The sequence below is a fragment of the Andrographis paniculata genome, unplaced genomic scaffold (genome assembly GCF_009805555.1).
Source record: "Andrographis paniculata isolate CXL003 unplaced genomic scaffold, ASM980555v1 Contig46END, whole genome shotgun sequence".
Lineage (NCBI taxonomy): Eukaryota > Viridiplantae > Streptophyta > Magnoliopsida > Lamiales > Acanthaceae > Andrographis > Andrographis paniculata.
The window spans coordinates 95,571-109,875 of NW_026137580.1; the positions used below are offsets into that span (position 1 = coordinate 95,571).

Sequence of the window (14,305 nt, forward strand, 5' to 3'; positions counted from 1 at the left end):
TGATAAATCGGCGAAGGCTTCAGGATGCTGAGGTTGAAGAAAGCGGCCGCAATCTCACCGTTGAAACCTTGGAACTTCCTCAAATGGGAAGACGATTACCTGCCGATTTTTCATTGCGGGAATCCCTCTCAATGGAACACCAATCGATTCGTAAACATGTTTCAGGTCAGTAACAGGATCGGAGTTTTATGTGGATTTGAATTTGTCTCCGAGTAAGTCGTGCAAACGAATTTGGTTTTTATGCTCTTTTTTTTTTTTTTTTTTTTTTTTTTGTTGTTTTGCGTTGTAGACGGGAAGTAAGGAGGCAATTGCAAAAGAGCGTGCTCGACTGTAAGTAATTTTTTCGCGTCATCATCGTGCTTTAATATTTGACTGTTTTGGCTGTGAATGAGTTGTTTGCGTGTGATTTTGGACAGCAAGGATGAGATAGGCAGAGGCTACTTTGATGATATATCGGAAATGAAGCGCCACGGAGGGAAGGTGAGGTGATGTTGAATTTCTAGGTTGAGTATGTGTCTGGAGATTGGAATGTGCAATATGGAACATTAATGAAATTTTTAGTCTGATTTGAGTGTTGTGATTTGCAGATTGGAATGGCGAATAAGATTATAATTCCAGCAGCAGCAGCAATGAAGTTTCCTGCCATCGAAGTGAACGGTTTGGACGCTTCTACTGTCAAACTACCTGTAATTTCTGATGAGAAGGCTGCTGGAACTTCCTCACCCAGTAATGCCCCTAAAGCATCTCTTGTGTGTTTGTCATTCCGGGCAAGCTCACAGGTGACATTTATATCCTTTTATTCTTGGAATCGACGAATATTTTCTTAAGTTTATTTTGCTAGCTAGTGATGGAAGATTATGTATGATGCTATTGTGTTTGTGAGTGTGGAAAGCAAGAAAGGGATGTCTTGAGGTTTGGTGTTTACTGCCTTGTTTTCGCAATTCTTACCTTTCAACAATTAGCTCGATTTTGGGTTCCTACACTTAGATAAGTTAGCCTTTCAAAAGTGCCAATGGTTGCAAGGTAAAAGACCGAGCAAACTACACCTGAAAACCAAAAGAAAAGACTGCAATCTTCGGAGCAAAATGGGTGTCCGAGCCACGAACCATTTACATCTTTGAGAAGCTGAATAATCTAACCAAAGGACTTGATTAGGGGATAGTGTTTCAGGATCAAGATTTGCAAGGGAAAGGAAATATGTTACTATTACTCGACCTGTGTGTGCTTCCTTTGACATGTGAAAAATTGGCCTTTAGCAATAAGGAACTTTGTGTCTGTTACTTGATCTGCATGCTTCCTTTGACTTATGAAATTAACCTCTGCAATCTCGTACACGTTAATTGAAACCTGTCTTGTAAGGGGTTTAATTTAGTTATGTATTTTTATATAATGACAGCCTATGGTTGCTTCATGGAGCTTGCCATTCCTTAAAACTTTCGGCCACTACTCCACTGATATCCACTTATATGAGGTATTGCATCTTCATTTCATCTTAGCTATCCAGAATTAAGTTCAACATTTGACATTTCATCTTTTACTATTTAAACGAAAAAGAAACACAAATCTATGTGTTATCTTTTTCACTAAGATGGTGAAAAGCTGTTGTTCTTTTTCTGCTGTAAAAGCTATTTAAACGATAAATATAGAATGATACATTTCCTTATTTTCCTGTATGATTACATTCATTTACCTTTGTATACATAGGAGCAGATATTTGTTTTATGGAAAATCAATATGTCAACATACCGTATGCTTTGTAGAAAATATTAAGACAAACAAACATATTACTAGAAACATGGCAGCATTCAAAAGCATTTGTCTTAAGGCCATATTACTAGTCGCGTTTTACCCTTTTTCAATTTCTCTTATACAGATCTCCTTAATAGATACATGGTTGTTGTGCTGGGGCCCTATAAAGAAGCTACTCCTTAAGGTCATGAGGAAGCCCAAGCCCGACGAAAAGCAACAAGTTTTTCAGAGACAAGTTGGTTATTATTTTGGTGATCATTATTACTTCAGGAAGGAGCTTAAAATAATAAATCTTCTCACCGGGTACCATGATCCTTTCCATTTCCTGATTCATATGTCCATTTCATAGCCCGGATCAAATTTTGGTTACCACTTGGATCGTAAATTGCAGGTACGTATTTCTACTAGACAAGTTTGGTAGAATCCGGTGGCGAGGTTATGGATGGGCAACAGAGGATGAATTGGCATCACTTAAATTCTGCACATCCCGGTTGCTGGAAGAGGAATGAGTAAGTAACAGATAAGCTGATCAGGTAAAATGTTTCGAATACGAATATTGGGTCTTTTTTTGGTTCAAAACACATGAGATGAGATGACATTGCTATGATCATCATAATCCTTGGGTGGCATTTTTCACACTGCATTTTTAGTTTCTTGGCTACCCGTGCTCGATTGATTGTTTTATGTTTGGATGCTATTTCTTGGATTGAGTCTGCAATGATTATTGAATTGTATTTGTATGTGTTTTTTGATGGATCTGTAGAGGTAGACTATGAATTACTTAGTTACTCAATTTAGGCCTGGATTTCATTAGAATTTCAAAGTTCAGTTATTTTGGGCCAAGATAGTACTGAATTGGATCGAGTGTGTTTTGTTTGGGGATTCTCCCCCAACTATACTATTCATCTTATTTTTTTCTAAAAAAATATTAAATCAAACACTTATTTTTTATCTTTTATATTATATCTATTTATATCATATCATACAATTATTTAAATTCAAAATTTTTACTATTCAAATTCCAATTTAAAATCCAAACTTCCAAACAAAAACAACCCAAATGTCTTCAATCCGCAGAGTTTAGGCCCCAGAAATATTTTTACTCTAAATGCTCTGCCTCAGCCCCTGCCCTCAATCTCAAATACTCCATCATCTATATATATATATATATGTTAAAGTCTGTCTGTACCAACCTTTTGAATCAAACTATTTATTTTATTTTTTAGTAATTAATGTAATTTAAAAAATACATTACTACTTACATATTATTATAAAAATATCATAATTATTTTTTGGGATAACTTCAACTATTTGTTACTCCTTACAAGGGTTTGTTTAATTTGTATTTTTAGATGGATATGTAGTTTATATTAATTATATGAAAATTATGTTGATACATAATAATAATAATAATGATAATAATAATAATAATAATAATAATAATAATATTTTTGTAGTGGATTATTATAAATTGATAAAAAAATATATATATATTGTATTTGTTTTATAAAATTTATCAAATATAATGCCATATAAAATAAACAAACCCATAAAATATAAATATCAATATTTTATTAAAAGATAAATATAAAATCATTGTACTTTACAAAATATTACATTGAATATTATTTTTAAATAAAGAATTTAAATCCTATCTAATTAAAATTTGAAAAAAATTTAAGAATAATAATAATAAAAATCCCGATAAAATTAAACTTAAAATTAAAACATGTAAAATCCAACGCGACTTCGGAAGACACGCGTTTGAGTTTTTCCCAACGGCGGAGGCCGAAACAAAAGCGCATTAGGGTTTCTGGTCTATATATTTTGAGAGAGTGCCCGTGTCGGTCTCCTCGATTTCTCAGCGTAAACCTAGAAACATTTCCAATTGACCTTAAGCCGCCGCCGCCGCCATGGAGCAGACTTTCATAATGATCAAGCCCGATGGTGTTCAAAGAGGCCTGGTTAGTCAGTCTATTTTGCTCTGTTGTTATTTAAACTTGTTATAGTGGGCGTGTGTGATAATCTAGGCTGAGTTTTGTATTTGGAAACAATCAAGTGTTGGTGTGTGTTTTTCAGCGACTTGACGAGAAGGAATGGATATATTCGATTTGATTAAATTTTTTAATTGATATTTGGTTGGTGAAGTGGCAAAGAAAGAGTCAAGGATATGTGATATATTTTTTGCTTGAAAATTTCTGAATAATGGCAGTCGACTTGGTGGTTTCATGCTATGAAGTATTGCTCTTTTCAAAAATTGATAGTATCTTATGATTCAGGTTGGCGAAATCATTGGTAGATTTGAGAAGAAGGGCTTCACTTTGAAAGGTAGAATCTTCTCCCGATTACAAACTTGGCATTTACTTTGCTGCAGTGAATTGGTGCATGTAGATCGTATAGGTTTGTTTGTTTTGTGGTTGAAAGATTGAAATGCGGATCTTAGTATTTTACAAATTGTACATCAATAAAATTTATTCAATGTGAATTTTATTTTCTAGGCAAAAAATGATATTATATATAATTAATATTAATTAATAATGTGTAAGAAAAATCATGCGTTTTTAATTTAATAAATATATTTGTTTAGTTATAGTTAAAAATAGAAGATTATATTAGGGTCCTACTTTGATAATATTGGGTGAAAAAATTTGGAGGTAAACAAACAGACCCGTAGTCATAATTATTCAAATGTGTGCCGGACACTACCTAAATTGCATACTGGGTGGCTAGTCATAATTATTCAATGACACTAATTGATCATACAAATATTTAAAATATATGTGAATATTTTGGAATGATGCCTATAGCTATCATGAACTCATTATTTTCATTTTAAAGATTGATTTTCTTTTTTTAATAATGAATTCTATGAACATAGCAATCCTATGCCACAATTACAGTTGTTGAGTATATATATATATATATATTTGTAACAGACTGGTCACATCGGTGGTGAGAGCTGTGGAAGTGTTTGTGTTCTTTATTCCTAGATCTAATTTGTTTGGTTGTGTTTTTAAATAATAAAAAATTGAAATGTAACAATTGTTTGGTGTGATGTAGTCATTTGATGTTGTGCTTTTAATAGAAAATAAATTTTAAATATAATAAAAATAGTTTTCTTAAATTTTAAATATAATAAAATTTGAAATGTAACAATTGAAATGAACCTGCACATTATATGGACACTACTCTATGAGATCATAGTATAATACCAAAAACATTTCAGCTTGAAATTCATAGTATAATACCAAAAACATTTCAGCTTGAAATTTTCTCAACTCATTTGATTTTGAGAAATTGATCTCTTCGGTTATGCATGAAATGATCATAGATTTCTGAAATGTTCATCTTTTCTGCAAGCAGGGCTAAAGCTGATTACTGTGGACCGAGCTTTTGCTGAGAAGCATTATGCTGATTTGTCCGCAAAGCCATTCTTCAATGGGCTCGTTGAGTACATTGTCTCTGGCCCTGTTGTTGCTATGGTTTGGGAGGGCAAGAATGTGGTAACCACTGGTAGGAAGGTGATTGGAGCTACCAACCCTGCTGATTCTGCTCCAGGCACCATCCGTGGTGACTATGCTATTGATATTGGCAGGTAATTTTCAATTGAAATATAATATTGAAATTCTACTTCAAATAATCTAACTTTCCATCCAAGACCACCCTATTTACTTCAATTAGATGTTTTTATTTAATCAATGTTATGGTGGGTGCTTGATTTCAAGTGGGATAATGATTCTGTGATCTAAAACTTCTGCCTTGGAGGACTAGAACTCAATAGATATTATAATTATGTTTTTTTTTTTTTTTGTAAAAAATTTGACTATAATCTATCGGAATTGTTCTAGTTCTTAAATTATTTTAAACATATGCCCCCTTTGGTTATTATGATACCTGTACCTAATTTCCTCGCCCTTCACCCCAATCAGTGTGGTTTTTGTGCACATGTTATTTCTTTTCTCAAAACTTTGACAAATTTGGTGATTTGGGTGGGGTGTTTGTATTTACATGTGGCTGTACTGATTTGGTGGGGTTGATGACAGGCACAGTTTCAGTATCGATAATTTTATGGCCTTCTGCTTATCATGCTTGAATTATTATTATTATTTTTTTTCATATTTTGTTAATTTCGGTACAATTTGAAATGCCAAAATTTGTTGCTTAAAACCAACCCAATAGACATGCTTGTGATGCATGAGTTTTGTACCCTTGTGAAATGCAGGAATGTGATTCATGGCAGCGATGCGGTTGAGAGTGCAAGAAAGGAAATTGCTCTTTGGTTCCCTGAGGGAATTGCTGAGTGGCGCAGCAGCCTCCATCCATGGATCTACGAATAAGCATATTTCAGACTATGGTATCGGCTTTTATCTATTCCATCTATCTATCATGCCTTGATCTGTTTCTGGCTGAGTGAGTGATTCCGAGTTTCAACTTTTGTGTCTCTTATGCACCGTGATGTTGTTGAGGATGATACTGTTGTAGTAATGCAAATTCAGGCATTCTTGCCTCTACTCTTTTAGTAAACCAATTTTCGTGACTTACAATCATTTATTTTCTGCTCTAATTATATATATAATGAATGGGGTTGCCTATTTAGATTATTTTGGAAGGTGATAAAAGTGAAGTAGTTTCTTCTGTGCTTTAGTGTTGTGTTCTATTTGGTCTATGATCAAGGTAAGTTGATTGGGTGATTGTTCCGTAGATTTTGGCACGAGAGTATAGGTAAAAATGATTGTTGTGTGTTTGGTTTACCAATTGGATTATAAATTTTCACGTAATTGTACTGTTTCCTTTATTATATTTGATTTCAACGCACGCATCAAAAACAATAATAGTACGTGTGCTGTGTAATCACGAATTCTGAAGAGTTTACTTGTAAGATTTTTAATATGATTTTACTATTCTCAATTTTATTTTATTTTTTCAAAATATCAAATCAAATATTTATTTATTATTTATTATATTATATTAAAATTTATTTTTTACATTTAAAATATCACATCAATACATGTTTATATCATATTAAATAATTATTTCAATTTAAAATTTTACCCATATAACACATATGTTGTATATATATAATATATATATGCTGAATGGAAAATTCAACATGGTGTTTTGATTTTCATCATTCAGCAGATAACCGGTCTGATATTGTGCTTTAATCTAACATAGTAAAGTACCTTGCCACTTGCTTTCACGAATAAACAGGAACACAGTAGTCGTATTGAATTTATTTTGTACAATACAATTATTTTATTATAACAAAATAATTATTGGACTTAAAGAAGCTGCAAAATTAGACAGTAAGAAGGGTAAGGGTCAAAAGTTAATTGGATTTTGCACAATCCATCACTGTTTGACACATTAGATCCCAGTAAAACTCATACTTAGGCAAGAGAACTCGAATAGTATTAAAATGAATAACCTCTAAAAAATCTCATGTTGCACACACAAAAGAAAAGATTAATTTGGTTTGTTCTTGTTATAAGATAGTTTATTGCTACACAAAGATAAGCAGCACATAATTTGAACCATTCGATTGTCAGCACCATGCTGAAAAAAATTGTCCTAAGGCAAGAGTTGCAAGGCAGTTTATAATGAAATCTTATACTGGTTTGCTTGCTATTTGGGGTTCAGATAATTAAGAAATCCAAGGGGAGGAGATGCTTCAACAATGATGGTGGTACAATTGTGATCCCTTACTTCAATTAATCCATATGCATATAATATATATATATATATATATATATAATAAATCAATAAACTACCCACCTACCTGGCTGTAAAAACATGATATAAGAACTTCCGAACTGGTGATGAAAACAATAATAGAGATAGATGATCCTCAAAGTAAGTACAAGTCTTACTTACGGCGGTACATATACACAATTAAAACCCAAGACAGCATTTTAGTTTTACTTTTAGTTGTCCATTCAATTCATACTTCATACCATACATAAAATCCAATCAACAGATAAAAGGTAGAGGGTGGGGGTGGGGGTGGGGTTGGGGTAGGGGTAGGGGTCCTCAATTCATACCATACTAACCCATTGCATATTTCTGAGTCCAGCTTCTAGCAGTCTGCTCATACTTGGCTTTGTCTGCCTTGTACATATGAGCAATTTCAGGTACCAACGGATCATCAGGGTTCGGATCCGTCAACAGTGAGCAAATCGACAGCAATACCTGAATCAACACATATACACATTCATTCAATTTATATATATATATATATATATGCTAAAACTCACTCGTATGTATGGTTCAACAGCTACCATAGCAATTGTGCTCCCATCGACTCAATTTATAATCTTATATTTTGATCTTATGATTATAGGAACAAGACCAATGGATCGTTATTATATAACTAATATTCGAAGGACTTCTGATAGCCCTAAAATTTCTAATTACCCTGTTTTAACACAATCAAATTGAAATGTAAGGTGCTGCAAAATCCAGACGATAGTTGCTTGGTCTGTTCTAAAAAAGGTACCCATTAATCTACCCGGAAACTATAAAGTCTACAAAAAACACAGAATATGAATCAAACCTTTGAAATGGTTAAAGCAGGGCTCCATTGCTCCTTCAAGATATCAAGGCAAATACTGCCATTGCTATTGATGTTAGGATGGAAGACCTTTGTCTTAAAGGAAACCTACAAGTATCAATCCATTAGCTAAAACATAAAAGCTGGAGAGGCACATTTAGTTTATGAATTAATGCTAATGGAAAAGCGGTGTGAATCATCCCAAAATGCTGAAAAGAAATTCATTATCAAGACGACAGTACTCTGCTGTAGATGATGAACCAGTAAAATCAACAGCTCTGCAGGTAATTAAGACTCTACGTACCTTGGGAGGTTTGAATGGATAATCAGGAGGAAAGTGAATTGAGACGAGAAAGACACCCCCAGCATAAGGGCTGTCGTGAGGGCCCATGATTGTGGCTTGCCAGTGAAACATATCTTCACCAACAGGTCCTGTGTAGACATTAAATGGAAGAAATATATCACGTTCGATCTAATTGAGGTCGCATAGCAAAGTACTTGTATCTATAAATCTTCATTTTGAAACTGAATGTTAGATATATCACAATTTAGAAAACAGTAAACTAAACGCCATTGAAGTAAACAGCCAAGCTGAACCAGATTTTGCACTTCTAAAAAACTTGCAACAAAGATCAAGGAGCTCTTCCAGATAAATACCAATAATTTTCCCTGCTGATCTAAATACAGAGTTATCATACAAACATTTCATGAAATAACTAGAACATAATGCAAAGAAGTGATGCTTTGGATGGAAAGCTGCACATTGAATAGTAAAATTCTTCAACAACAAAACACACACACAACGCATTCTTCAAAGTTGGAAGTTCCAGCTATATGCAACATGATATGTCAAATTCTATTTACAACCTTAATTCTTTTAGCGACTAAACGTACAAAACTCATTGGATACAGAAGCATAACTAATGCATCAAAGACTTCTTAAGTTCCACTGCAATTGAAAAGCACAGAAAAATAAAACTCAACGGAGCAACAAGCCGCAGCAGACTCTTTCTTCTGATCCAATTTCTCCAAATATTTCTAACACAAAACAGAATCAATCTCCAAGTCACTCATAAACATTTGTACTAAATTATCCTGCCGCCATGGACGGTGCACACCGTCAAAACCCTAGAATCACGGAGTATTATAAAACGGAAGATAGTTTTCCTCCAACACACATAAGAGGAAGCACATAGAACTAGAAGCATCAAATCGCACCGATCAAACCGGAAAATAGTCAAAGCAAGCAGAAAATCGTAGCAAAATCGCCGAACAAAAGCACAAACCTGCGCTGCAGGAAGTCGGGGGATCCTTCTGCAAATCCTTGAGCTCCTTCAAAATTCTCTTGGAAGCCATCGCACACAATAGGAGAACTCCGATCTGCCGAAACCTTCTTCTCCAACGTCAAAATCTACCACAGAAGAACTGTAGAAACGCTCTCTAGAAATATTATATATAGGAAATGATATGGTATTGGTTTTACTTTTCGGCTTTGTATCGTATTGGCTGACCGTCACTCGGCGCCGCCGTTTATATAACTCCGCTCATAGACAGTTGTGACTTCTTTATATGCTTCCAGAAGTTTCTGCTTTCAATATTAAAATAAACATTTTAGATATCATATATATATAAAAAAATTAATTTTACCTAATTTTTTCTCTTTTACCCCTCTAAACATAATTTCTAAAATCACACCAAAGGGAAAAAGATTAAAAAAAATATCAGGATATACTAATAAAAAAATATGCCAAAAATAAATCAAGAAAGTAAAATAGGATGTGTAGTATTTAATACTACTAACTATTTTTGTTAAAAAAAGGTAAAAAAAACACGGCATGAACCAAGCCTGCTTGATACAGTATTCATAAACTTTGCTACGATGACGGGGCCGGGTCGGGTCTGGTCGGTCCGATCCAGACAGTCATAATGGGCTAGGGTTGAGATTATAGTGGGCTCAGACCCAACCCAAAATGATAGGATCATCACAGCTGAATTCCAGTGGGCCCAATTCAGATTTACTTAATGAACCAGCCAGCCAATACAGTAAGGCCCAATCCAAAAAATTGTTGGACTAGCCCATCACAGTCTACCAACCAAGCCCAATGTAGTTAGCCCGGCCCAAACAAAATTATAGGTGCAAATTACGGGTTGATCCGATTTTTTCATGCGGAATGACCTGGCTGTTTCAAATTAGTTTAAGGTAGTTTCAAACTGTCTACCTTTTTCTAAAAAATTAAATTATAGTTTATGCAATCTAAATTATTTTTTTATAAACCAAACAGCACAATTTGCATAATTTCAGATAGCCCAGTTCTTTTAACTATGCCAAACTGGCCTAGCTCGAAAATATTCAAATCCATCTTTTAGCTTTCTAAAACTCATCACTACTTGCACATTCAAGGGATGGAGCTGTGATTGTATGGTCATAACCCTACTGAAATCTTTTTCAAATATAAAAGTTCAGTATCTTCTCACGAATTTGTGAATTAGGCAGGACTCCTTATTTCAAATGATCAATAGATTTGGACGAAAATTGAAAATTTATTCAGATTGCATTCGAAGTAGTCATAAGTTCAAAATGATTATTAGAATCCATCGAAAATCTGTAACCATCAAATTAGTTAAGGGGAGCCCGGCAACAAAATGTACAACACGACTAAGTACGTTACGTATGTATGTATCAACTCAAAAACACACTAACTATTTCATATAAACTAAACTCAGACTCTCTCTCATTTGCTACATCATCATCTTTAAAACATTATTATTATGTAGTATTATTTGCTTCCCAGAGTAGGGAACTGACCTGGATCTGCAATCGAAGGTGCCGGGTTGTTCTCAAACCCTCCACTGTAACCTCCACGGGGCCCACGCCCACGGCCTCGACCACGGCTGCCAGCTGTGTAGTGTCTCTCTCCCTCAGCAGGCTTCAAGAACTCATTGATGCTCACTGACTGAAACACCAAAAATCAACATCTCTCATGGTCCCATCCAAATATGATATGCATACATTTGTGGGTGTACATATGTACATTAACATTTGGACAATTTACAATGCAAGAATAGGTCAGTTAAAACATCAATCAATTCAAAACCCCACACTTCCTACAAGCAACGTGGGAAGATTGTCTTTGTTTGAGTTTTAAATTTTATTTTCACATTATGGAATCTATGGAAAAAATATATTTTATCCCAAAAAGTATCACGTTCAAAAACTATTTTCCATTAAAAACATTACATATAACACATCATATCCAAAGCCTATTTTCCATTTCCAAAACATCCAAAAGTTGTAATGCGGAAATGAACATACCTTTTTGGCTCTCTCTTCTTTCTCAGTTAAATCTTTCTTCCTATCCTTTTCAGATCCCTGAAACGAAAAACCAAAAATTAGTAACTTCTATCATCTCTGTTGCACTAACAAGTATAACATCAGTGTCCATGGGTTTACCAATTTAATAAAAACATGATCATTAGATTTCTTGTTTGACAGTTGTTGCATGGACGCGAATTCTTTTGCATCAACCCTCCTTTCCTCGTTGGTTTTAAGAGCCTGCAGAGCCTTCCTCTTTTCCTCCACAACCTTTTCATACTCTTCCAGTGTCATCTCCTGCAAGGTTACCATTTAGATTAACAACATTGACACCTAAGGAAGCAACTATCTGAAATAAGTAATTTCATGGCCATCGATCCAAATACATGAAATCAATACATTTCTTATCCCTTCACCTTATTTTCAGGTTCTTCTTCTTTAACTTCACTTTTAGCATCTTCCTTGTCTCCAATAGGGACGCCATCATTGTCGCCTGCAGGTGTCTCAGCATTCAGATGACTTTTCTTCCCTTCAGCAGCAATTCCCTCATCCGGTCTGCTTGCACAATGCAAGAATTAGGAAAATAATAAATCATTGCAACCATAATTTTAAGTCTGTACAGCAAAAAGTGGAAATGCTCACTGAGCCAGTTCATCTGAATGAGTTCCCCAGTTTCCTTGGCCAGCTCCTTCACTTTTTATCTCGTTTCTGCAAATAAACGGAACTTATGGAGAAAAAGAAAAAGTTGAAGCAAAAATAATTGAGCATGCATTAAGCAAACCAAAAAATCAATACTACTAGGATACCCTTGCTCTGTTCCAGAACGGCGATCAAATGGCCTGCGGGGGAGGTCACGATCACCTTCACCAACCTCTCCATTGTTGAAGCCACCGCGGCGGCCGCCACGGAAAGGCCCACGGGATCCACCATAACCACCACGCCTTTCATAAGGTTTTCCACCATCAGCTTCATGGGCAGATATATCTTTGTTTCCATAAGAATTTTCATAGGGCTGTGAATCCCTGTAGGACCCACGTCCACGGCCGCGGCCATTGCCACGTCCTCCAACACCACGACCACCATAGCCATATTCAGATTTTGCCTCTCTTACTATTGAATAAGAAAAAATGAAAATAGTCATTAAGAATGTGTAGCAGGATATGTAGAAATAGAAGTGAACAATCTCAACTAGATCATCAATTTAATATTGATTTAAACCTGATTTAAAAAGAAATTCTAAAGTTTTCTAATCCAAGTCAAATTAGTTGTTGAAATTAAAATTTCCAATGTCAAATTCGATATAAGAAAATATAGACGGTAATTTTATTTTTTTTTGTTTTTAATGAAAATGACTTAAAATTAATACTTACAAGGAATCAAACACAGCTTATAAATGCACAATGGCCACCATAATTGCTAAAGAATGGCCGAAAACATAGAAGTTCAATGTCCACAAATGTTTTCTTTGTCCTAATTCAAGTTTACAAAAGGCAAATTTCACAGAACAAAAGGTACATCCAACGTCCACAAATGGTACTAACGCAATCATTACAATGTCCACAGTTTTGACATGCATTAATCACACGGCCATGTAAGGAATCCCAATTAATCAAAACAGGAAAATCTTCAATTTCCATGTGCACAGAACACGCAATTAGAGCTTTGTACTACAAATCTCATTATACAATAATCGATTCCTTTACTTATCAGCGTGCGACTAACATCCAATAAATCCATATCTACGTACACACAGGCAATTACCCACGTATGTATGCATGTATAATTGAGATATAGGACAGACCAGCCTGAGCCGGTGGGAGTGGCTTGGAGGGGAGCTTAGGCTGAGACTGAGACTGAGGCGACGCCATCTTATTCAGTGGCTTGCCCCCTCCCGCCGCAGCCGATGGAGCGGCCGCTTTTTTAGTCTCAATCTTCTGCTGGTGCGCAGCAATCAGCAGAGAGGGGTCCTCTGCATCATCGTCTCCGAGTAAATCGAACGGGTTGGCCGTCGCCATTCCTCCTATGCGTTCCTTCGCAGATACGCGCAAGTTGGAACCCTAATCCAGCTATTCACCCATTTCTGCAATCAATCAGAGATCTAGAAAACACAAGGAAAGGGAGGAAATTGGGGTTTCTCCAAACCCTAGCCGCAATGCAGACAGAGAAGAGAATGGATTGTGAGGTACGGAGGTCGCGTCTCCTCTATGCACTCAGGGATTATTTTATTTTAAATAATAGATCAATTGGAGAAACGTTTGTTATTCAATAATTCACTTTAATACCTATTTATACATAAAACTTTTCAAAAATATTATCCTGTTTGTCTTAAAAAAATAGACATGATGAAGACTCGATCTACCATTGAACTCTGAAATCATTATAAACTTACCTAATAAACATTCCTAAATTGCTCAATCAAAAAGGAAACATCCAATTCCAAATACGTACGGAGCATCTGCATACGCAGTATAGATTTCTCTGACCATTTGATGCTAAAAGGGTCGTTTTATTTTTTCATTTATATTGTCATATTTTTTTTTGCACTATAGTATACACTTGGGCTGCAATTACTTCTTTGAAATTTTATAATTTATCTGCATATGATACTAAATTTATATAAATGCTAATACATAAACTGAATGATAATTGTCTACATACTAACATTGATCTCAACCATTACATCAATATTCAAT

The 14,305-nt window shown here is 34.9% G+C and overlaps 4 protein-coding genes across 6 annotated transcripts; 2 read left to right on the top strand and 2 right to left on the bottom strand.

Annotated features, from left to right (window-relative positions):
- LOC127252431 (uncharacterized) lies at nucleotides 1-2,542 on the top strand. The gene is made up of 7 exons (XM_051276596.1): nucleotides 1-165; nucleotides 290-330; nucleotides 417-480; nucleotides 588-779; nucleotides 1,397-1,471; nucleotides 1,874-2,052; nucleotides 2,141-2,542. The coding sequence occupies exons 1-7, from the start codon at nucleotides 25-27 to the stop codon at nucleotides 2,256-2,258; spliced, it is 810 nt and encodes a 269-aa protein (XP_051132553.1). The 5' UTR covers nucleotides 1-24; the 3' UTR covers nucleotides 2,259-2,542.
- A 1,004-nt stretch (nucleotides 2,543-3,546) lies between these two features.
- LOC127252432 (nucleoside diphosphate kinase 1) lies at nucleotides 3,547-6,296 on the top strand. The gene is made up of 4 exons (XM_051276597.1): nucleotides 3,547-3,713; nucleotides 4,029-4,077; nucleotides 5,113-5,344; nucleotides 5,972-6,296. The coding sequence occupies exons 1-4, from the start codon at nucleotides 3,663-3,665 to the stop codon at nucleotides 6,084-6,086; spliced, it is 447 nt and encodes a 148-aa protein (XP_051132554.1). The 5' UTR covers nucleotides 3,547-3,662; the 3' UTR covers nucleotides 6,087-6,296.
- Nucleotides 6,297-7,563: 1,267 nt separating this feature from the next.
- Nucleotides 7,564-9,734, bottom strand: LOC127252442 (ubiquitin-conjugating enzyme E2-17 kDa-like). Its single transcript, XM_051276614.1, has 4 exons — nucleotides 9,586-9,734; nucleotides 8,604-8,731; nucleotides 8,303-8,407; nucleotides 7,564-7,938 (listed from the first exon to the last, which is right to left on the bottom strand). The coding sequence occupies exons 1-4, from the start codon at nucleotides 9,653-9,655 to the stop codon at nucleotides 7,795-7,797; spliced, it is 447 nt and encodes a 148-aa protein (XP_051132571.1). The 5' UTR covers nucleotides 9,656-9,734; the 3' UTR covers nucleotides 7,564-7,794.
- Nucleotides 9,735-9,737: 3 nt separating this feature from the next.
- Nucleotides 9,738-13,853, bottom strand: LOC127252441 (RGG repeats nuclear RNA binding protein A-like). Of its 3 annotated transcripts, none has more exons than XM_051276613.1 (8): nucleotides 13,414-13,853; nucleotides 12,419-12,722; nucleotides 12,255-12,320; nucleotides 12,029-12,167; nucleotides 11,751-11,909; nucleotides 11,613-11,669; nucleotides 11,106-11,253; nucleotides 9,738-9,884 (listed from the first exon to the last, which is right to left on the bottom strand). In XM_051276613.1, the coding sequence occupies exons 1-8, from the start codon at nucleotides 13,625-13,627 to the stop codon at nucleotides 9,865-9,867; spliced, it is 1,107 nt and encodes a 368-aa protein (XP_051132570.1). In that variant the 5' UTR covers nucleotides 13,628-13,853; the 3' UTR covers nucleotides 9,738-9,864. The 3 variants fall into 3 exon arrangements, with proteins under 3 accessions (XP_051132570.1, XP_051132569.1, XP_051132568.1); XM_051276612.1 differs by having other exon boundaries at nucleotides 9,756-9,887; XM_051276611.1 differs by lacking the exon at nucleotides 9,738-9,884 and having other exon boundaries at nucleotides 10,882-11,253; nucleotides 13,414-13,852.
- Between the last annotated feature and the right edge of the window lie 452 nt (nucleotides 13,854-14,305).

Excerpts from the sequence above, each read along its gene's own strand:
- LOC127252432 (XM_051276597.1), top strand. The coding sequence starts at position 3,663 with ATGGAGCAGACTTTCATAATGATCAAGCCCGATGGTGTTCAAAGAGGC. Across the intron at positions 3,714-4,028 it reads ATGGTGTTCAAAGAGGCCTG|GTTGGCGAAATCATTGGTAG; the intron begins GTTAGTCAGTCT and ends CTTATGATTCAG. Across the intron at positions 5,345-5,971 it reads TATGCTATTGATATTGGCAG|GAATGTGATTCATGGCAGCG; the intron begins GTAATTTTCAAT and ends TGTGAAATGCAG.
- LOC127252441 (XM_051276611.1), bottom strand. The coding sequence starts at position 13,627 with ATGGCGACGGCCAACCCGTTCGATTTACTCGGAGACGATGATGCAGAG. Across the intron at positions 11,910-12,028 it reads AAGAAGAACCTGAAAATAAG|GAGATGACACTGGAAGAGTA; the intron begins GTGAAGGGATAA and ends GTAACCTTGCAG. Across the intron at positions 11,670-11,750 it reads ATCATGTTTTTATTAAATTG|GGATCTGAAAAGGATAGGAA; the intron begins GTAAACCCATGG and ends TTTTCGTTTCAG.
- LOC127252442 (XM_051276614.1), bottom strand. The coding sequence starts at position 9,655 with ATGGCTTCCAAGAGAATTTTGAAGGAGCTCAAGGATTTGCAGAAGGAT. Across the intron at positions 8,732-9,585 it reads CCCGACTTCCTGCAGCGCAG|GACCTGTTGGTGAAGATATG; the intron begins GTTTGTGCTTTT and ends ATGTCTACACAG. Across the intron at positions 7,939-8,302 it reads CTGCTTTAACCATTTCAAAG|GTATTGCTGTCGATTTGCTC; the intron begins GTTTGATTCATA and ends GTGTTGATTCAG.
- LOC127252431 (XM_051276596.1), top strand. The coding sequence starts at position 25 with ATGCTGAGGTTGAAGAAAGCGGCCGCAATCTCACCGTTGAAACCTTGG. Across the intron at positions 166-289 it reads GATTCGTAAACATGTTTCAG|ACGGGAAGTAAGGAGGCAAT; the intron begins GTCAGTAACAGG and ends TTTGCGTTGTAG. Across the intron at positions 780-1,396 it reads CATTCCGGGCAAGCTCACAG|CCTATGGTTGCTTCATGGAG; the intron begins GTGACATTTATA and ends ATATAATGACAG.